Raw genomic sequence first — 23,759 nt, 5'->3', positions numbered from 1 at the left:
ACAGGCTTCTTTTCTGTAATCCAGTGAAGTTTTAGCAGCATCTGATCCTCTTAAATTGGAGAGTGTAGATTTGATCTACACCTAAAATAAGATAAATAAACATTAAATGTTTAATTATTATTTATTATCATATGTGTATAACCCTATTTATTTTATTACTGACAACAGTATTAAATGCAGAGTGCACTAGATCTTATGAAACTAACTTGTTTTGATTTTTTTTTTTCCTAAAATAAACACAAGATGAATCGTTTTCAGTTTCAATGGTTATATTTGTTGAACATTAACATTAATTCCTCTAAATAATTCACAAACTGGGCTATAATTCAACATTAGGAACTTACAGGAAACCCTGAATATGTTCACATTTCCTCAGTAGCTGCTCTACTTCTCCAACCTGTTGCTGTGTTTTGTATGGTTCATGCAAAGACTTGGGTGTTTTCTTCACCAAACTGAATAAAATCCATGTATTATGTACTGTTTCATACTATGCATTTGACACCTCACCAAGTTAACACATGAAGATCAGTTTAACTGTGGTGACTAGCACTACTTAGCCTGTCAAAATAGCTGTATAATGTTTCCATAAAAGTCAAATGCCTTAAACATCATCACTTCAGGTAAGGGTTTTACATTTTTTTGCAGAAACATTGCATTACAAATTGAGGATGTCAAGACCTTAATAAAATATGCAATTGTGTTGAATTATTTGGAAATGGAGTCAGTATTGCTTGGGGTTTGACCTGTAGAGTAAACACTCATTCATGACACATTGGCCTCTGTGCTGCATCAGTTTTGACCACACTTTTTTTGCTGCAGGGTAGGATGAAAATGTTATCAGTTCCAAACACAAGGTGATAATGTAAACAATGAAAGGAGAATCCTTGTGTTTGTTAGGTAAATAAAAAAGTCGGGTAAATATTTACAGTGTCAGTATCATTCACAGACATGATGAAATTTTCCATTGGGATCAAATATGTGTCAGTCTATACCATGAAAAATCTGAACATTGCTCATCTAAAAACAAAAACATTAATATTACAGATACAACAGAGAATAATGATTATTTAATGTCCAAAAACATACATTAAACTAAATTTGGCACAAATTCCAAATCATTGAAATTGGTGACTTTAAAATGAATAGAAATAAATGCTTTTTCTTACTTAACGTTTTGCTATCATATCATTTCATACTCCAGATGATGCTAATGTTTTATTAATCATTGGATGAATTGATATGTAGCTTTATTTACAGAATAAAACTTTATATCATAATCTTTTAAAGATGTGTTTCTATCCTACTGTATTTCTCAACTAAAACACGGTCGGCTGTTGTGCTTAAAATTATAAATCACTGATGTTAGTAATTCATTTTAGTAATTCTTTTTATTCCACAGGTTACATAAAATAGTTTGATGTACATGACTTTAGGAAAAAAAAAAAAGACTACAACTAAAGCTAGTACTAATGGAGTGTCCTGTTTATGTCTCTTCCAACAGCTTCGCCTTTTTTATTCATTATCAGTTCATGAAACTCAGACTAACTTGAGTATGAGATAAAACACATGAAGATAAGTTTCAAAGGTAAAGTGTTTCTAAACGGAACTTCTTCACCTTATCTTTTCATGAGAACCCAGGTACGTTTAATTCTGTGTACAGCGCAGTTCGGTGGCGGAGTCTCCTCAGGTTTAGTCCTGGTCATCCCGCCCAAAAATTACACGGGTGTATTAAACACGCGCTTCCTCGGCATGATAGGCGTGTCCTTGGCTTTGTTTCTGTCTCAGTGATTGGTCTAAATTAAGTGTCAGTCATTTTGTAAAGCAAAACATACCCGCCCAGTGTCCCCGGGATGAGAAGAGAGGACAGGAGTTTCACCAGAACAGGGAAATGAAGTTGTCAGACAGGCTAGCCCAGCAACTCTCTCTTTACAACTAGGCAGCCAGCAAGTTCGGTGACAGGCGGTCAGGACTAGAGAGCTTTACAGGAAATATTGTAGTTATGAAGCTCGACCGTGTGGGCCATTTGTAGCTACGATTACAACAACGGTAGATAGCTACAGATCTCAGATAACGTTACAGTCCTTTTCCAAGTAAGTGGAAAAAAGAAAGTGGGCAAAACTTGCTAACCTACCAGCTAACCTTTAGCCGCACAGCTTCCCTCAGCTTTAAAACCAGAGTTCATTCGGTGAGTCTACAGCCTATCTAAATATTTCAGCAGTTTTCTGTGTTTTTCTGCGATGTTACTGTGTACGTATTGGCGTTAGTTTGCCCATCTCTTGCTAAAGCTAACTAGGTCACAAGCTAGCTGAACTTCGCTAATTTCTGTAGCTTCTTCAGTTTTGCGTCTTTTTTTCTCTGTGACATCCGAGTCGGTAAGGAACTTATTACTGTATTTGACTAAACTCGTGTTCACTCGTAAAAACCAGCGACCTGGTGCAAACACAGCGTTCAAGTGTTAATTTGCCGTAAATTTGTCCACGTTGCCTGTGAAAACTAACTAGTGTAACGTTAGCACCCACAGGTAGCTGTGTATGTTGTTATGGTCTTTAACACTGTAACTTAATACATGACTTCATGCAGACGTTTTTCAGGCAGCCAGTTCTAATTCAGCAGTAGTCTTGGTTACTTTACTGGAGAGTTTTTTTTTTTTTGTTAGTCATTTCCTGATGCTCAGAGATACAGGAAGTTTAACAGTATAAAATGCACATCACAGCTGTCTCTTTTCCCTTTTGTAATCGTGTTTTGTTTGATCAGAAGTTTAGGTTTGGGTTACCTGACCGTCGTCATGCCTTTTCCTTTCGGGAAGTCTCAGAAGAGTCCAGCTGAAATAGTGAGGAGTTTGAAAGAGAATGTGGCTTACATGGAAAAGCTGGATGCTGGAGACAGCAAAAAGTGTGAAAAGGTCAGCAGTGGTTCAGTTTTATTTACCACCATCACATGTTAAAGTGTTATTTATATATGATCTCCTTATTATTGTGCCATCAGCATTTACAAAGGGGCTTACTCAGTGTCTGTTTTTCTGTGATTAAGGTTGCAGAGGAGGTGTCCAAAAATCTGGCGTCGCTGAAGGAAGTGCTGTGTGGAACAGGTGACAAGGAGCCTCAGACTGAGGCGGTCGCTCAACTTGCACAAGAGCTATACAACACCAATCTGCTCATAGCTCTAATTGCAAATCTGCAGAGGATTGATTTTGAGGTGCGGAAATGTACTATTTCCCTGCAGTGACTTTATGTGTGTAAAATGTATTGATCACTTTGTGCACACACTGAATGCTCCCTGGCGATTGTTTACGCTTGATACGAACATCTATGCCCAAAAGCAAAAACAGCTTTTGCATATCCTCAGCAGCCAGTCAACTAGTATTATTTGTTACAGGGGAAGAAGGATGTGGTTCATTTATTCAGCAATATAGTGAGACGTCAGATTGGCACCCGTACACCGACGGTAGAATACATCTCTACACACCCACAGATTCTCTTTATGCTTCTGAAAGGGTAAGTTCATCTTTTCATACTGGAGGAACTTATCACTTGACACATGTTGTGTTTGTGTGCTGTAATTGTTCATTGTTTATTTACTGCTCATGCAATTATGTCCAGTCAACTCTTTAATGTCCTTTTACATGGAGATAATAAACCCCAAGATTTCATTTGTTTAGTTTTAGTTATTATTATTATTATTATTATTTTTTTTTTTTTTTTTAAAGTTTTTTTCAGTCCTTTTTCTTAGAGTACTTGTGATGTTCTGCATTACCCAGAAATGTGTTTCAACAACTCTGAGAGAACGAGCATGAACTTGTTGCATTCACCTGTGGGTGACATACACATTGATGAAGAGAGATAGATAGTTTTACAGTTGAGGAAAACTGAGTCATCCCTCTACTCAGAGAAAAACCGTGCCTTTCTGCTGCACTGAATTATCATGAAGGGAAACTACCATCAGTTTATTAAAAGCAGCCTGTGTGTTCTCTGTGATTCATTTATTCTGTTTTTTACATTTGATTCCATTGATGTCATTTATGTTTTATTCAGAGACTGACAAAATCTCATATTCAATACGGTTGAGTTATTAGCCACTATTAATATTTGAACTTCAGGACTGCATCAAAATACACATCTTGTTCCTCATGTTATGTTCATTGTTACAAATGTAAATTTTTTGCTCAAATAATAAGTGTTGATAGAGTATGCCTCTTTTAGTGACACTTGCATTAGGTGAATTCTTTTCCTTTGTGCTACATTCATGAATGTTGATTTGTTTTGATGTATATAGTGTGACCAGAGTCTGACATGTATATACCTGTACAGATATGAGAGTGCAGAAGTAGCTCTGAACTGTGGTATGATGCTGAGGGAATGCCTGCGTCACGAGCCTTTGGCAAGGACGGTGCTGTTCTCTGAGGAGTTCTACTGCTTCTTCCGCTACGTGGAACTTTCAACATTTGACATAGCCTCAGACGCTTTTGCCTCATTCAAGGTACACAGCCACATTGTCTTCCCTTATTGACCACCTTCACCCTGACAGTTTTTAATGCAATTCTCTGTTCTCTTTTGTCTCCTCTCAGGATCTCCTCACAAGGCACAAGATTATGTGTGCAGATTTTCTGGAGAACAATTATGACAGGGTGAGTTTTCCTTTTTTGCCCCCTTTTTTGTACACAGACAAAAGTGCTTAGCAATATAAATACAATAAATTAAAAATGTAAAAATTTTAATTAAAATAATTCAAAGTATTTTATCTAAACAAGCCACATGGAACAGCCTATTTCTTAATGCATTGTGACTATTATTCTTAATAAACAAAAGGTACTTCGTATTTGATTATTTCTTTCCCATTTAGACCATTTGTGAAAACTTGCAGTTATGTATGTTATTAAATGAAAAGTATTAATTTATAGACAATTAAATTGTCAATAGAAAACATCGCTCAACTAAAAAAATAAAGGCCTAAAATGTGAAAAATATAATAATAATAATAATAATCCATACATTATCCACCGCTTATCCGGGGCCGGGTCGCGGGGGTAACAGTCTAAGCAGGGATGCCCAGACTTCCCTCTCCCCAGACACCTCCTCCAGCTCTTCCGGGGGGACCCCGAGGCGTTCCCAGGCCAGCCGAGAGACATAGTCTCTCCATCGTGTCCTGGGTCTTCCCCAAGGTCTCCTCCCGGTGGGACATGCCCGGAACACCTCCCCAGGGAGGCGTCCAGGAGGCATCCGAAACAGATGCCCGAGCCACCTCAGCTGGCCCCTCTCGACGCGGAGGAGCAGCGGCTCTACTCCGAGCTCCTCCCTGGTAACAGAGCTCCTCACCCTATCCCTAAGGGTGCGCCCAGCCACCCTGCGGAGGAAACTCATTTCGACCGCTTGTATCCAGGATAATAATAATAATAATAATAATATATTTAAAAATATTACAAATATTAAAACCATAATACAGGTGGATCTAAAATCCTGATATAGTATGAATGCCAAATATAAACTTAAAACACTTTTCTGTCTTCATCTATGTTGTATGGAAGAATGCAAAACCTTGTCCCATGATGAAAAATATCGCTGTAATGAGTGTTATTTGTGATACAACGCACTAAACAATAGAGCTAGTAATATAACCCCATTTATCATTATATTGCACCGCTTAAATAGAGGACATTTTACTTGTACTTGATGGACACAGTGGAGAAGGTGTTAAACAACAGGGCATAACAGGAGGACAGAGACATTCAACAAAGGCCTGTGGACATTATATTTTTGCATCTTGTACTGTACACTTAACATTACTTGGTGTCCAGGATTTTTATCAGCAATAAAGATGTGCTGATGCCATGCCTATCTTTTACCAGGTGTTTACAGAGTATGAAAAGCTCCTGCATTCTGACAACTATGTCACCAAGCGGCAGTCTTTGAAGGTACCAGCTCCACTACTGTGTCATCTATTCACATGAGCACCTGTTGAAACTCCAATCACAGATTCAAGTGTAACTGACACATAAATCATCTTTATTTGTTTACTGAATTAAAGACATGATTTGTGTGTGACTTTTCAGCTCCTCGGAGAACTCCTCCTTGACCGGCACAACTTCACCGTCATGACAAAGTACATCAGTCGGGCTGAGAACCTGAAGCTGATGATGAACCTGCTCAGAGACAACAGCCGAAACATCCAGTTTGAAGCTTTCCACGTCTTCAAGGTGTTCGCAGAAGAGATGTCACACAGAAGCCATTCTAATTTTTAAACAAGAGGCAATGAATATTAAGACTAAACTCCACCTATGTGCTTTGGCAGGTATTTGTCGCAAACCCGAACAAGACTCAGCCCGTGCTGGACATACTGCTGAAGAACCAGACCAAGCTTGTGGAATTCCTGAGCCACTTCCAGACGGACAGATCAGAGGACGAGCAGTTCTGCGATGAGAAGAACTATCTGATAAAGCAGATCCGGGACCTGAAGAGGCCCGCTGCTCCAGAGGAAGCCTAGAGCTGCCAGGAGGAAGGCTCCGTCAGGTGGTTGTTGTGATTCGGTGTTGTAGGTGGAGCTACACAGGGCTACTTGAGAGTCTAAAGACACGCTTTATTAAAATCTATTAACTCCAAAATATAGGAAAAAAAGTCAAGATTACTTCCTTTCTGTTTTAGCGTGGATGTGGAAGTGATTTCCATCCACCAACCTGAGTGGGCCAAGAACTGTTATTTAAACCATAGTGCTTCTTTAGTGGTAATAAAATGCCTTTTTTCCATATAACATTGGACCTCAAACTGTTACCTTTCAGAACTTTCACAGTGACAGAAATGTCCCCTCATTCACAGCCTACGTGAACTCTGACATGTTATTTACATCCTATTTCAGACACTTGTTTGTATTTTAGAGAGACCGAGGAGAAGCAAAGATCTTATTTTTCTAATGTATCTATCTGGTTAAACATTCAGTAACTCTTCTCTGCACGTGGCTTAGTCTGACGCATAGGTTTGGTTTATTGCCTTATTGTAAGTTTTTCTGTTGTACAGGGACATAAACGATCTTTAGAAACAACTCTGGCAGATGTGAGGCGGGTATGGGCCGGGTCAGCTCATAGTAACTTTTGGTGTTCAGTGTGTAGTGTTTTAGGCGGTCGGTTGCATTTGTCTGAGAGGTCATCCTGCAGAGCTGTACTCGCCGATCCATTAGCTGGCACAGGAAGAGGAAATCAAAACCAGAGGGGAATCAATTTATTGTGCTGTGATTTTTTTTTTTTTTTTTTTTTCTTGCGCTCAGTGAGGCTTACATGACTGAAATAGAAACGAGGCATCAGATAATGCTGTGAGGTACCAGCCATCCATCCACTGCTAACATGGACAGCCTGGATAAACCAGTTGATCTCAGTGGGAGCACTCCATTTCATTCTTACATACTGAGCACAGATAGCAATGACTTATTTTTAAACCGCGATTTAACAAACAACTCATGTATTCATATGCCAACAAAGGCCATTCTCCTTCTTTACAGCATAAGCACTGCTCAACACAAGAAATAATATCGCAGTTTACACTGGTTTCACCAAAAAAGCATGTTATAGTAGTGTACATATATGATATTCATATCAGAACAAGAATAATTAAGGCAAAATGACTGACACAATGGACAGACTTGGAGTTTGTATTTTCTTAAGTACCAGGTTTTTTTGAGCATTAGTGACTTTGTTGGGTGAAGTTTCTTTTTTAATCAAGTCTACATCCAATTTCAAGATTAATTTGACCCATTAAAGGGCCAGTGTGTAAGATGCTGGTAGATCTAATGACGCAAATGGAATTTAATATTTAAAATCATGTTTTCGCAAGTGTTTAATCAAGCTGTTGTGTTTTTGTCAGAATGGAACGCTTATATCTACAGAGGGTGTGTTTCACCATTTGTCATGTCAGAATTGATTGAAAAAGATGTTTCATTTCTCATTATGCACTTAACTCTTTTATTTTTGACAGGGCAAAAACCACCTCAAATCAGCCAAAAAAACAAAACATTTTTCAACTTGTTCTATTTCCATAAACAAAATGGGCATAAAATATGTTTATGGAAATGCACCCACTGCTCAAATGAGGGACCTGAACATTTTTGGTGGTGCAGTCTGCAACTTCACCACTTGATTTCACTAAATCTTACACACTGAACCTTTAACCATCCAGATATTTCCAAATATTTGATTACTTTGTGAAACAAAGAAAAATATGAAATCCTCACATTTGTGGTGCTGCAGCCGGCACAACAAACCAAACACAGTCCATTATCAGAAAACGTTATTCTCAGTGGGATCATTAAGTCAGTGCAGCTCTAGTATTGTCATATTTTTGTGTGAACTCTGATATGATTATTCCAGGACATTTCAATATGACTCTATAACATGCTTGTGATGCCTTCACAAAGTGTCACCACATTATGAAAAAAAGAACATGCACTGTTTAAATAAGAGTGAGTTTGTTTTGCAAGATGAGCAATAATTTATTGACTTCCTCAAACGCACAGTTGTGTAGCTACATTACTTAAAAAAGGATTCTGTTAAATTATTGCCTTCTGCCGTTGTCACTAAAGTGGCATATTAGGGATTTCAAGAGAAATGTTGTCTGTGCGCACAGTCTTTTAGTATATACCTCATGGGGTTTGAGTTTGCAAATGCTGCGTTCTCTTTTCTTTCCTTCCAAGGCAACATATTTTATTTGACATTTCAGACACAAAAGTGGTTTGTATGCATGCCTAAACTTGATATATAAATATATATTATATGTTCAAACTTGAACAGGGACTGCGACCTGGTTTTCACAATGGAAAACTAGTTTTTTTAAACATAAATATTTCATTGTGTGGTGCCACACAAACGTTAATTCATAATGAATTGCAGTGTGGTACCTTGTAATGAATGCCTTACCTTATTTAAAGACATTTAATGGATTGTTATGATCATGTAAAAATCCAGACCTCTTAATTTGTTCTTAAACCAAAGTCAATGTGAGAAAGGGGTAAAATGTATGTTTCAGATCCCACATGCATCACTAGTCTCTTAGATCCACATCCAGTGCAGTGTATGTTTATCATCCAACTGCATTATGTGTCAGGTATGATTCTGTGAGTGTAAATGCATTCATGAGGATCAGCTGTAGTGAGAGTAAAAATAATCTTTTAACTGTTTGTGTAATGCACATAACAGTGCTGAGGTCAACAGTGGGGCCTTTTAACCTCTATGAAATAGTGGTCCAAGTGTGCTGTAAATGTGGTACATTATGCACCAGTCGACTGAAGTCCTGCATGGTGCACCGTCATGTCAGCAGCTGATGAAAGAAAGTTTGTCTGAATGTGTCTTTGAGCTTCTTTAGTTCTCTGATCATTCTCTTATGAACACATTTATCGAAATTATTTTAACACATTCATCTACATGAGCTCAAACACACTTCCCTCCCATTGGTGTGTTTCAGATCCTAATATGGGCTGTTCACTGTAATAAGATTTAGTTTAGCTGGGAAAAAAAATCCCCACATATTTCAGAATGGGTGTGTGAATTCACTTGTAAACTTTCTTGAAATGTGTCATGACATGCACTTTGTAGAGGACGCGTTGTACACAAATATCCCACCAGAGGGCGCTGTTGACAATTGGCACGTTTTATTAGTACAAACAAAGCATTTCATGTTTCTAACCCTACCTCTGATAATGAGTTTGTAAATCACTGGCAATATTATATAGACATCAGCACAAATTCCTCAACAACAAGACTATATATATTATATATTACCTGATATAGATTTTTTCGTTGAAATAGCTGTGCTTGACTTTTTTTTATTTTACTTAATTGCCTTCATTTCATTTCCCCCTTTGTCTTTTTCCACACTATGGATATTTTTTCTTTATTTACCGTGGGAGCAAATAATGTGTACATAACTTTATAAAGGAAAAAAGTGTGAAAGCATTGATGAAAATAAAACATAATGGAAACTATTTCTTCTTTTGTGGTTTTGTTATTAAGGTGAAATTGGGAGTCTATCAACACCTCTGGGCTGGAGCAGAGAGAGGTGAAGGTTTAATGTGAGTCCACTTCAGACCACTGGGACACATTCCACCCAAACAGGAGGTATCCAACATGCCTGTTCCATAGGCTGCCAGTCTATTGTTTATGAGCTTTATTCAGATTCTACAAACCTAAAAAAAAAAAAAAAACGCAGCATCTAGACTCTGCTGTTTGTTGGAAATAAGTCTGATCAAAACACTCAAAGTGGGAAGAATGGAACCAGGATACACAGGCGCAGATTTTCCTTTTCTTTAACTCCACCAATCACAGCCTATATCAGCAGAGAAAATGCACTATGGGAAAGTAGGTTAAAGTTCAACCAGGGAAGGATGCAAGTAAGGCAACTCAGGAGCCCGTTCCCACAGTGCGTGAACATGGTGCCAGTGTGGATGGAAAAGCCTCCAAAGCACCAAACAGCATTATTTCCCCTCCACCATGAACTGAACATGTGCAAAAGCTGTTGTTGTGTGTTGTTGTGTATGTGCACGAGGCGGGTGGTGATGGAGGGACGCGCGCCCGTGGACAGATCCCAGCAGAAGGCTATGTGGGGGCAGGGTTTACAGGGGTTACAGGTCACAAGCCTCCTGGGTTCCTTTGACCAGCACGGCTCTGAATAGGAGGAGGATGGGTTCATAATAATATACTAAACCATCCGCTGTCCAACTTTGCAAAACTGCTCTGTGTGCAGCGGGAAACTTTCCACACTCAACTTAGTTTTTTCTCTTCAGGCGTGTTATTTTGACGCACAAAAGCGAAGGAACGGCCACATTTACGCGTGGATTTGAAGGGGACGACATCCGTAAAGATCGCGTCGCCTGCCTGCCTGCCTGCCTGCGCCCCTCTCCCCACCCCCACAAAGAGAAAATCAACAAAATAGATGCTCTCACAATTTCATGCATGACAAAACTTTTTGTGTGTGCAAAGAGGGGACCACAGGATACAACATCTGCGGACTAAGGTACGTTGAAATATATTGGACTTTTGTGCATGATCGGAAGCAAAATATCGGACTCTGAATAAAGTCCTGCAAAAACCTCCCAAGGTAGGTTCTCTGAGGGTTTTAAAGTAGATTTCTCTGTAAATTAGAGTGATTTGTTACAGTTCTAAATGTTTGATTGGTCTTTTTCTCATTCTTATTGATGTTTTTGTGCCGCCTTTGCACTTTTGGATGATTTAACAACTGCAGAGCGCACAGGTTCAACGGGAATCTAAAGGTTTTAAAGATGTTTGCTTTCCATGGTCGCAAAAAGTCACATTTCTGAATTTCTTCTTGCAGATTCCCGCTTGGTTTTTGTTTCCTTGTAAGCAAACTGTCACATCTTCATCGGCGCATCAAGTCTCATCCAGGCGCCAATTTGATATGCGTAAAAAAAAAAAAAAAAAAAGATCGACAAATGCAACTGCAGCCGTCGCTTTTCTAATCGGAAACAATTACGTAATGAATAAAAGCGGATGTGTGGATATGATGAGATCCGATGTGATGCATTTTTTAATTGACGGGATGACGCGCTCATCACAAGACGCAGTTGGCGCCACTTTGTTAAAGCTGAGCGCATTGGATGCACACAGTCCAAAACCATCCAATGATTAAAAGTGATGTTGAACCAAAACACAGAAAAAGATCAGTTATTATTTTTTTGGTTCAAGACGGATACTTTTCCAAAGTTTTCACCCTGAACTTAAAATGCAATTATAGCCTAACATTTAAATACAATAGAATAAAAAGGCCCAATGGTGAAGAGGATACATCCATTTGTATTTTAATATTTTGATCAGGAGATTGGAAATCAGGCATATTTCAACACTTTTCTGTCATTTACATTCTCAAAATTAAATATGTAAGTTTGTCTTTAAGTTGTAGCACATGAGGAGGGACCATTCACAAAGCATAAATAGTTTTTTTTTTTTTTTTTTAAAGTTCATCCTGGAAGTTTTTTTTCTTTGTTTTTACTATATGTGCAGCATGCATTCTATTTCTTTTTATGAATATTTATTTTTCTCATTTGCAATAAAGTCTAAAGCAGTCTAGTGTGAAAATGATGGCCTGGACCATGACCTTTAAGTTGCATATTTTATTATTTTAGTATATCTACTTTTGTACCATGAAACCTTCTAAACCAACCATTTCTGCTGCTTTTGAACCAACCATTTATTGAGTCTTAACATTATTTTATTATTTGTGTGTATAATATATTAAACTAATGGGATAATAACTTGGCTTAACCCTTTCATGCATAGTGGTCACTACAGTGGACGGTTATTCTACAACTATTCTCTTATATATCTATGGGTTTTGTTGTTTTAGTTTCATATCAGCCAACACATTGGACACTTATGCATCATCCCATACACTACAATTGATAACATCACTGTAACTTTGCTGTTCTAGATAAACTTGATCTAACATATTTGAGTGTAAATCAATTCCTGACTGTCATTAACAACAAAAGTTTTTTTTTTTGCATGTTATCTCAATGAAGTGAGTAATGACTAGTATTAGAGTATGCTAAAATGTGAGAAAACATCAGATTAGCAGCATTAAAATGTTTTTATTTCATAGTTTTCACAGTGAATACATGTTTTTTGCTTCAAAAATTAAATGCTTGGTGTCCATCTGAGTGGACATTTTTGCAACTCCATGAAAAATAGCAAAATAAAAAAAAATAAATTATCGTATTGTTTTTTTTTTAAATACCTGAAGAGGAATAAAATCACTCAAGAAAAAAAAAATTGATTAAGGTTCTTGTAATTCATGCATGAAAGAGTTAATTGTGATTTATTAATATTTTTTTGTTGAATTTCTTTGAAGAGATCATTAAGGCTCATCAAATCTCAGCAATAAATCAACACCAAATCTCTCGTATCATAATGCAGATTGATAATCAGTACCATAAACAAAGGTCAGCCTCCTTTAAGACCTTTTTTTACACACTTACGAACAAACTGGGCTCGATTTGAAGATGTATAACTGGACATTTGGTTTCGCCTCACAGTGTAAAAGTCCAACACTTCCACAGTGCTGCAGCTTTCAAAGCACTTACTAATTCTCTGATTAATGACTTATTGAATCTGTTTAAATATTTATATCCATCTGTCTGTTTCAACTGATTTTCATTCTCTTTCAGCTGGCCCAGAGTCGGAAAAGTCCTGCCTAGAGTCAGAAATAATCCAGTCCATCAATCTCCTGCCTCCGTCGACCTCATGCTCCTCCAGTTAAGGTGCATCTAGTGTAGTTAGTGAAGTATCTCAGTATCTACTGCCCTAGTTGCTCCTTCTGGCTGGAGGGCCTGTTCTTTTTCGGGCTGTAAAATGGTTTTGGCCAACTTTTGCCCTGCAAAGCACTTTATCTCTGTGATGAAATGCTGCATGTCGTTGTTTTTGGAACAGTCATACATTCTAGCCTGTGCAGGAAGTGACACAATAATGTGAGTTGTCCCTCAGAGCTGCAACCGTTATTGAGTAGTTGTCAGGTACTAAATAATCAGCAACTATTTTAATAATGAATTAATGAGTTTCAGTAATTTTTAAGAAAAAGCTAAAGTTTTCTGATTCTATTTACTTATATTAATATGTTTTCTACTTTCTTCTATGATCGATTCTGTGGTTTGTGGATCAAACAAGACATTTAAGTATGTCACCTTAGACAATGATTGGTGTTTTTCACTATTATCTGACATTTTAATGAAACAAAATCTATTAATCTAGACAGTTATCATTTGTTTTCAACCCTATTGTTAATTTCCATGTTGAAAGATGGAACAGTTCTAACATGAAGGTGAACAAAAAGCTGTCAGTGTGTTTCTGTGGTGGATTTCCCTCAGATATCTTAAGCGAATCATGACTCATGAGCTGAACAGGCTGTCGACTTTGCAGTTCCAAAGTGCTCACAGTGCAGGTAGTACAACACTGATCTACTGCAGTTTGTGCACTTCAGGTATTGCCGGTCACCTCTCCTCTCTTGTGTCAGCACTGTTTACATAAGGATGGGACTGGTTTACACGGAGTTTTGTTGGTTTGCTCTCAGCTTGTGCTACTCTGTGCTGTGCAAATCCATGCAAAGCTCTGTGTTCCTCAGACCTGCTGCCAAAAAAGATGCATACTTTTATTTTCTGGTGGCTTCGAGCTTTGATGAAAATACAAAAGACTAAAAGTCATTACATCTTCATTCACCATATCCATAAAAGAGCAGCTGTTGTTTCCCCTTAGACATCTTAACATTTAGATTCTGCAGCGCTGCTGTTTATCTTGCTGTTTTCGGGTGGATCACTTTGCAATTTCAAGACTTGACATAATGAGAGAAATTGCACAGTATCCATCTGCAATCCGCCAGATGCTCAAAACAGCTTTAGATTTTTTAGATTGTGTTTAGACTTTAAAAGAAACTGACCATTTTCCATAGAGCATGTTTAGGCACACTTTGGACACTAGATGGCAGCATTTGAACTCTTTGGAAAGTGTATGAACTGTCCCTTGAAGATGTGCACAAATGCAAATGAAGAAATAAAAACATGACTTTTAATGAGAACTTGTGATGTTTCTGTGTTTTAATATAAAATCATGTATTGTGTGACTGTGTTTTGCGCAGATTTGGTGCTCTCCGAGTGTTTTCTGTGCACTTACTCCATGTGCTGACTAATAAAAGCACATTTCAGCTCCCATTCTACGCCTACGTTTGACTTTTTTCTAATGATGTGCATGTTTATTCACATTATGCGCCCTTGTTGTTGCATGAACTAAACTATTCAGGAACTGTGTCCTAATTATTGCATCTTGTAAAGTCATTTATCTACCACGACACCAGCTCCTGTACTGCATTAATCCCCTCCTTACACCACCAGTCCTGCATCCACATAGGGTCAATATATCAGCTCACATCCCACAGGAAAGGGGAGATCTGTGGTCTGAATACACGCAGGTTCACGCAGCGGAGCGCGCTTTTGAAGGGGGAGCGCGCACATGTACCCAGAGCTCCTTCTTGTTGTTTTCTGAGCTGAGAGTCAGTGCTGCGAGTGAAGAGGGACTTAGAAGTTACCAGTGTCGGAGGATTTTCTCCAAACCTAGCATTTGTTTTTTTTCTTTTTTGCATGAGAAAGGACTGTGGAGTCAGCCGCGCAGAGGAGGAATCAAAGTGGGAAGGATGCTGATCCGAGCGGAGCCAGGACCCGCAGCCTCACATCACCAGACCAGCCCGACCCCCGGATCCTCCTGCAACTTTTAATGTGTTGAAGTTCACCTCTGCTTGTTGGTTTTCTACTTTTTCCCTCCTATTTAATCGCTTTTGCCGGTTGCTCGGTCGCTCGCCATGGTTGGTTTGTCGGTCCACAGTGCGCTCTTTATGTGCGCCTTCCTCCAGCTGTTCTTCTCCCTACCCGGCGGACAGGTGCCCGTGCCAAACTGCCAAGAGGTGCGATCAGTGTTTCAGACTCTGCACCCAGGCTCCAAGTGGGTCCCCGAAACCCCAGTGTCAGGTAACTATCATCGACCCCGGATCCTTACCGCAGTTTTACGCACATGATCTGCGGTAACTGCATCCTCACTGTGCACCATCTGCAGCTGTAGACCAACAGACTTATTACAATACTATCAGAGGAGGAAAAAAACTCAACACACTTCACTTCCAGATAACATTACATGTACAACAATGCTCAAACACTATGTAGTTTTATTTATTTATTTATTTATTTTCCAATGCTGCTGACCTCGGATGAGCAATGGGAACCAGCCCACACATACTCTCCATCCCTCTGGCTCAACATTTACTAACCCTGCTCTCAAAAACACCCATCAGCCATGTTAAGCACCTTGTTAAAAATGGAATTGAATTACATAAACCACTGTTAACTGTTAAATAATCTCAGAATCGATTGGTTTCAGTATTGATCCAAACATAGAGCCAAGTAAGATAACTTTGGTCAGCACTTGCAAAACTGGATGCAGAAGGCAGGATGTTTATGCGGGTTTTTCAAAGTTTGAAGTGTGTTGTTGTTTTGTAATTTCATATATGAACAGATGGTGATGAACTGAGCATAAAGACAAAAGATCAGAGCCAGCCCTGTATGAGGTTTGATTAATACTGAGTGGTCATATTCAGTCTTATTTCTTGGCACAGTTTTCTCAGTCGCTCTGACACAAAATGGTGTAATATGAATTGTGACAATTTCATACAAGATGTAATTATTCAACCAGGATAATCGTTGCTCCCTGGAGCTCAAATGTCACCGTCTGTGTCTTGGGTGATAGGATGGTGTGTGTGTTGATGGGAACTTGAGGAATCGAGCTGCAAATACTTTAAGCTGTGGAGTTTTTTTGGAAAGTGTAGGGACAAGGGGAAAAAAAAAATCCCTCATCCTATTTTGTAGAACAGAGCATGGCGGTGTACTGTTGGAGCCTGTTGCATTTTGATTCAGTATGTAAATGAAAATTCCTCTCATGTGGCTGAATCACAGGCGCTGAAAATATTAATTGGGTGTTTTAGTGTCATGTCAGCACAGGGGAAGTGCTTCAGGTTAACTGTTTTCTCTCCATTGTCATTATGCCCTCCTTTTGCACTTCACTCCCACCTAGATTTTAAGTGGATTTGCCAAATAATAATAACATGAAAAAGGAACAAAAAATAAAACCATCAAATTAGTCAGCAGAAAGATGCTTTTATACACCATATCGGCAAAGAATGATGATAATTTCCATATTAGTCCATACAGATAATTATCATGATACCTGACAAATTATGTTTTTATCCTGAGTGAAAGTTGACTGAACTGGGAAATTACTTATTCATTAAAAAGATGTAAAAGACACAACTAAATGAAAATGTAGTAAAAGACATAGTAAAACATAAATGTTTCCCAAGATGCAACAAGACAAAACTGACATAAAAGATGCAGTAGAATGTAGTAAAAGATGTAATAATGTTGGAATGTTGTAAAGAGGAAAACAAAAAAAATGGCATTAAGGACAAAGTAAGACAAAAATGAGGTAAAATATGAAATGTAAAAAAAGGTCAGATAAGATGAAAAAGATTGAATCAATGTAAAGTAAAACAATATTAAAACAACATAAACGATTTACCCATAAAGACCCAAACGGCCACTGGCAACCAAAATCATCCACTGATCTAAAATATTCAATACCTGTTGATCCACTAATTCTATCAATTCATGTAAATAATTGCTGTAAAATGCAGTTTGTCATCTTTTCATGGTCATCAGATATGACCCATTTGGACGTTCAGAGGCTCCGTAGTGAGCGTGGAAACACTGTCATCTTCTACAACATTGATTCACCAGTAAAACCCATGGAGTTGGATCAATGACAGCTGATGGAGACACTGGGTTTATGTTCAGTTAATGATACATTTTGCTGAAAAAAAAAAAATCACTTTTTCTTCAGTTTTCTCTGTTTCTGATATAATAACCCTCAAATTTAATCTGAGCTTTTATGAACATGTACATGATCAGGTAACTAAATATAGGGAAATAGGTAATTTTCACTTAGAAATACAAAATACAAAGCATAATATTTCAATAAATGGCAATAAATCCCCAAAGAAAGGTTAAAAATACAGACAATTTGATTTGGAAACTGCTGCAAAAGTAACACTAGGTCTTTATGGGTTAATGAAGAGGAAGATGTAAATGCCGAAACAACAAAAACAACAGAAAAGTCAAACCAAGATTAAAACAAATATAAAGGATGAAAACATGACACTTAACAATGTAAAGACACATTAAGATGAAAATGTTGTAGAGTGAAACAAAACGAGTCAGATAAAATCCAAAAGGAGACCAAAACTGAGGCAAAAACTGAAACACAATGAAAACGCCAGAAAGCAAGCACCAATCGAAAGCAACATAACACATGAAAACATGACACTAAATTATATAAAAGATGAATCATGAAGAAAATTTTATGAGGCATGTAGCAAAAACAATCACGTGAAAACCAGAACAGCAGAAAACATACAACAAATCAAAAGCAATTTAAGACAACAAAAGATGAAAATTGTAAGAAATATCACAAGACAAAAACTGTTTTGAATGACGCATCAACACAAAAATGGCAGATAATGAGAGAAAACACTGCAAAAGACTTAACCAGATAAAATCTGCAAAGAGCAAAACAATAAGAACGTAAAAGACAAAGTGAGACCAAAATGATATAACGAAATATGTAACACAACGAAAATGAAAGGAAAGTAACATTAAAATGAACTAAAAGACAAGACAAAACTGCCATAAAAGAGGATCTCTGATTTCATGTTAATTCCAAAAAGAAAACAAAGCAGATTTGAGCTCTGATTCAATTAGATGAAAAGAAATGAACCATTTATTCTATTTTAAAGTTACGTAACTTTTTTATCTAACTGATTAAATGTTCATGGTGGGGGGTGGGGGGTGGGGGGTGGGGGGAGTATTTGCATAAGCCATTTCCAGTTTCCAAACTCTTATGCACTATGTGCTAACTTTTAGTACTTTTATCCTTTTGTTGTAGATAATGTGCAAATAAATAAGGTAAACTAATTCTGCTAAGTCTTTTTAGCTGACAACAGAAAAATGCATATCACGTTAACCCTTTCATGCATGAATCGTTAAGAAACAGACAATAGGACTATTGGATTCAGTTCTTAATGTGACTAAGACACACCTACATATTGATGATTTGAAGTCAAAGTCAGCTATATGCCATATGTACAGCACATATACCCCCTACTTCCCCCCTTCTCCCCCTCTCCCCCGGTCTCTCTCTATCTCTATCGCTCTCTCTTTTTCTCCTCCTTTACCCTCTATCTCTAACCCCAAGTGGTCAAGGCAGACAGCCATCCTCCAGGAGTCAGGGTCTGCTCCAGGTTTCTGTCTGTTAAAGGAAGCTTTTCTTTGCCACTGTCACCAGTCACAAGTGTTTGCTCCTGGAGGATTCTGTTGGGTTTCTGTAAATTGGCTTAGAGTCTGTTTTTGACCAATTCAATATGTAAAGTGCCATGAGATAACTTTTGTTATGATTTGGCACTATATAAATAAAATTTGATTTGATTTGATATAGAAGACTGAAATTGCAAAAACTCTCAGGTATAATAATAATAATAATAATAATCTTTATTTATATAGCACTTTTCATACATTAAAAACTGTAGCACAAAGTGCTTTACATATCAGTTTAAAAATCAGTACCGCCCCCCACCCACACCCACCCACTCACCCGCACACACACACACACACACACACACACACACACACACACACACACATATACATGCAAACCCACAAGCTCACACATACTTAAGAAGACTGACTGAGCACGGGTAGACCAGAACAAAAATGTACAAGTAAAGGTAAAAGATCAATTTAGGAGGCGCTGTCTCAGGGAGCCATCCGCACCAGGAGGCAGCCGCCGACCCCGGCGACCAGGCACCAGCAACCCAGCCCCGCATCCCAACTAGTGGGAGAGGGCCAACTGGGACCCCCACCCACCAGAAAGGAGCGGACCCCAGTGAGAGAAGGTATAACAATGAACATAATACAAAAAATATAAACAATAGAATAGAATATTAACTATAAACAGAATATAACTATAAACAGCAGGGGGTGTATATTAAATGTAGTTGAATGGTAAATATCATATTTTGCATAAACATGTTCATAAACATAGCTAATTTGGCTCATCAGTAGCCACATTAATGACCTGATAATGCATTAAAATAGCAGACCCATTAATTATCAGGTAATCCATGTGATAATTCATGTCTCGCAGTGCCACTCAGTACTGTTAACACTATTAATTTGGACACATTTTTGTGGTTATTCTGGTTTTAATTAAAGCTTGAATAACTGTACAACGTGAATGAGAGGGTTAATATATATTGCAGTGTAAAATTATTTTGCTATAAATAGAATTGTTTTATCATCCAGCCTTTCTCTGAGGTGTATTTTTCCACACCCCCTCCACTCCTCTGTGGGTGAGCTCAAACCACTGAGCCCTACATTCCTCCGTGCGTCCATCCATCTGTAATCACACATCCTCCACCTATAGGCCATCGAGACATTTAATCTACCAGCCAACGGGTTGGGAGAATCATCATGTAACACGCCAAGAGAAATATTTAGCCTCCCTCTATAAAGATCTCAGGCAGTGCAGCCCGTGCAGCTGTCTGTAGGACTTCAATGAGGAATCAGTCTGAGCTGGACACACACACACACACGCACACACACACACACACACACACACACACACACACACACACACACACACACACACAAAGCAGCTCAAACACCATTACTTACACTGGAAATCAATTCAGCAGTCAGCCAAAGGACAATTCATCCCAGCCTGTTAAGGGATATTTAGCTTTACACATTCCCTTGGTGACAATCCTCTAGATTAATTGTTGGTTTTATTAACTGTGGGTGACTTGCGACATGATCAGATCACAAGAAAGATCCAAATGTTGTCCCCGGACTTCATTATTACAGGTTTTAACACTTGTCTCGCAAGAGGCTCGTGTGAAAAGAGTGTTGTAGACAATCAATACAGAGTAATGTACATTATTAACTGGACTAGAGAGACTTAAACCTCATTTCTTTCCTTCACACTCCTGATATATTAGATATGGATGATGCAGAAATTAAACAAGATTCCACTTACAAAACTCTCTGTCTTAAAAGAGCTTAATGTGACTGCTACTACAAAACTGACTGCACTACGCCATTAACTAATTGCAACCACTTAATGATTTGACTTTTTCTATACATAGCTATCACCTAATCACCTCAGCTAATTCATTTAATAGAATCCTTTGAAGACCTCGAATGGCCTTGACGCCACAAAAACCAGTCCTTTGTGAACTCCAAATTGGCTTCCTGCCGTTAGCGCCCATGTTTTTAACACGTAAATCCACAGAGAAGTGACTGTAAGCTTGTAAAATATGGAGATTAACTTGGCGATGGAATATGGATTGATTGTTTTGGAGTGTGAGCACAGAAATAGCCACATTACCAAACATTACATCATTGCCGACAATCACATTCTCAGCGTTCACTTATTATGCACACTTACGTGTTAAGCTGCCCCCCCGCCCCCCTACCCCCTTTAATAGATGTGAATGATGAAACACAGAAAAGATGCATTTAATCCATAAAGCCAGTGCAACTTTCATGGCAGTTCCAAAATGATTATACTTTTTTTTTATATTGAAGTGATTTATCACCATTTATTTTAATATTATCCTCTGTATTTTGCATTTTTCCAGTGAAAATCAAGTATTTTCCTATATTTAATTTACTGATCATGAAGATGCTTATGAAAGCTCAGATTAAAGTTGAGAGTTATAATATCAGAAACTGAGAAAACGAATAAAATGTGAGTTTTTCAGCAAAGATATCCATAACTGCACATAAAAAAAGTGTCTACAATTGTCATTTGTCAAACTCCCTATGAGTCAATGTTGTAGAAGATGATGGTGTTTCTGTGTTCTCTCCAGAGCCTCTGAACGTCCAAACGGGTCATATCTGATGAACACGAAAAGATGACAAACTGTATTTTACGTGAATTATTTCAACATATTGATAGGTGTAGTGGTTCAGAAGTTATTGAGCATTTTAGATCACTAGATGAGTTTGGTTCCCAGTGGTTGTTTTGGTGTTTGAAGGTTAAAAATTATTGCACAATAACTTCATCACTTCATCATCACCATATCCATCATGTGAAGAGTTTTTGTCAGATTTTTTCAACACCTAAAAATACACAATCTCTCTTTTGTCTCCTCTTTTGTGGTCACACCTCATTCATAATATGTCCTTGGTGTTGATTTATTACACTTCTAATGAATAAATCAGCACTTTTCAGTCACAGTCAAATCTTCTGTAACTGTTCTGAACTTTCTAAAAAATAAAACGCGGAATAAAGAACTTGTTTTATCCACTAATGGAATAGATGTTTGTCATTGAGGAGTAGAGCAAATTAAGGGGCCTGGTCTGAGCCTATTTTGGCTGTTTTTGAATATTTCTGATTTTGCTTTTATATTCAACATAAAATAAATGTTCACCATATCCATGTTTGGTATCTTTTTTTCAACTTCACTTATACGATCTGCCCATTATATCTTCACCATTACCTACTATATTAGCATACAGGGCCAAAAAACACATAAAAAATAGAAAATCAGATTTGAACAATTCTAGAATTTATTGCACAGATAACACAAACATGCTTAACAATTGATGAAATTTAAGGTTGAGGTGGTGAGCTGTGAGAGACGTATCAGTTTCTGTGCGCATGTGCATGGTGCATGTGTGTGTATGTAATGTGAAGTAGTATTGATATGGTGTATTGTGTGGGGAATGTATCTGAGTATCTGATTCAGAGGGATGTCCGCAGGAAGACAGAGCAGAATTCTAATAATGCTGCATGTGGAGCCCAAGGGGCACAAAACAGCAAAATGCAAGCTCAAGGTTTTTTTTTTCTTTCTAACCAGCATGATTCAGAAGAAGTGAGTGCCCAGAAACAACATTACAGCTGAGAGTAGCTTATATGAAAACACAACAGTACTGTGGGAGTACCACTCGTGTGTCTTGTTTTGGCTGTTGCTGTGGGTGGTTGTAGTGTCTGAAGGTGAAATGGAGGCTGGGTGTCAGTTCACTTGGTTGTGTCATCATGTACTGTATGAGCAGTGTGTATGAGCACTTCTCCCAGGACATAAGAGTTAAAGCCGCCCCATCAGTGTCAGTGCGGCCTGAAGTGGTGGACGTGGTGCTTCTCTGACAGCAGCAGCTGACCTGATTCACGAGAGGAGCATCAAACTTGCACTAAATGGAAGAGTGATACTAGTTTGCTGCAGGCTGAGCTGACAGCTGCCAATTTTTTTGACAGAAAATCCTACACAGCATTTTTTCCCCCTCTTTTCCACTGAAACAATCGTAGTTATTTATTGTTTCATACCGGGGTAGGTTTCAGAGAGATGTTTCCCTTTAAAGGAGTGATATTTTGCTTTTTTAAATGGAATAATGCAATTTTTCCCTGTGGTCTACTTAAACTGTAAATGCTATACTTGGGTCTGAATTCTTCATTTATTAAAATCCACAGGCTCATTTTCAACCCTATTTCTGAGTAATGACACTAGAAAGGTTGTTTTGAGCACTGGCCCTTTAAATGCAAATGAGCCACTTCACACTCCGCCCCCTCCAGGTTGTCGGCTGTGCTGCTCTGTCCAGTTCAGCTGCTTGTGTTCGTTGATACAACCGACAACTGAACATTTTAGGTAACTGACTCGAAGTTTGGACATATTTTCAGTATGGACTACAACCACTACTGCTGACAAACAATTATGTCGTACTTGGAGAAATGTTCATCAGAAGTCTTGGCCTTATATGTACAAATGTCGTGATGTAACTACTTACAGACGTAACAAATTAAGTAGGAATTAAAACAGGTTGTAGAAATTCATTCGATTTTAGCCAAAATGAGTATTAAGATATCTTTGCAGCACCTGGAGGGCTCATATTCAAAATTTTTTGAACTATTAGGGTCCAAATACACAAGTAAATGTACCAAAGAGTAATAAAAGTGGGTTTAACAAAATATGGCCCCTTTAAACTCATGTAAAATGAGATAACATAATAAGACATATTTGCAAAATAAATACTGACTTATTCCAAGACTATGATGTTAGCACTACTCCTATAATCCATAACAAAAACCTGATAAATTCTACACATGGTAATAATCCTGTCCAGGTCACTCA

The 23,759-nt window shown here is 38.1% G+C and overlaps 2 protein-coding genes across 4 annotated transcripts in view; both read left to right on the top strand.

The window, feature by feature from the left end:
* Positions 1–1,855: 1,855 nt before the first annotated feature.
* cab39l1 (calcium binding protein 39, like 1) lies at positions 1,856–9,482 on the top strand. Of its 3 annotated transcripts, none has more exons than XM_030145515.1 (9): positions 1,856–2,090; positions 2,755–2,902; positions 3,031–3,195; positions 3,376–3,494; positions 4,308–4,476; positions 4,565–4,624; positions 5,843–5,908; positions 6,047–6,190; positions 6,286–9,482. In XM_030145515.1, exons 2-9 carry the CDS (start codon positions 2,786–2,788, stop codon positions 6,475–6,477), a joined length of 1,032 nt encoding a protein of 343 aa, XP_030001375.1. In that variant the 5' UTR covers positions 1,856–2,090; positions 2,755–2,785; the 3' UTR covers positions 6,478–9,482. The 3 variants fall into 3 exon arrangements, with proteins under 3 accessions (XP_030001375.1, XP_030001374.1, XP_030001373.1); XM_030145514.1 differs by having other exon boundaries at positions 1,856–2,185; positions 2,763–2,902; XM_030145513.1 differs by having other exon boundaries at positions 1,856–2,185; positions 2,757–2,902.
* Positions 9,483–14,984: 5,502 nt separating this feature from the next.
* The window catches only part of gpc3 (glypican 3), a 148,649-nt gene continuing 139,874 nt past the window's right edge, over positions 14,985–23,759 (top strand). Inside the window, exon 1 of the mRNA XM_030146194.1 lies at positions 14,985–15,495. Coding sequence (XP_030002054.1) covers positions 15,330–15,495 — 166 coding nt within the window. The 5' untranslated portion in view covers positions 14,985–15,329. The remainder of the gene's footprint in view (positions 15,496–23,759) is intronic.

This window comes from Sphaeramia orbicularis, chromosome 10, assembly GCF_902148855.1.
Source record: "Sphaeramia orbicularis chromosome 10, fSphaOr1.1, whole genome shotgun sequence".
NCBI lineage: Eukaryota > Metazoa > Chordata > Actinopteri > Kurtiformes > Apogonidae > Sphaeramia > Sphaeramia orbicularis.
This window is presented reverse-complemented; position numbering and strand designations above follow the sequence as displayed.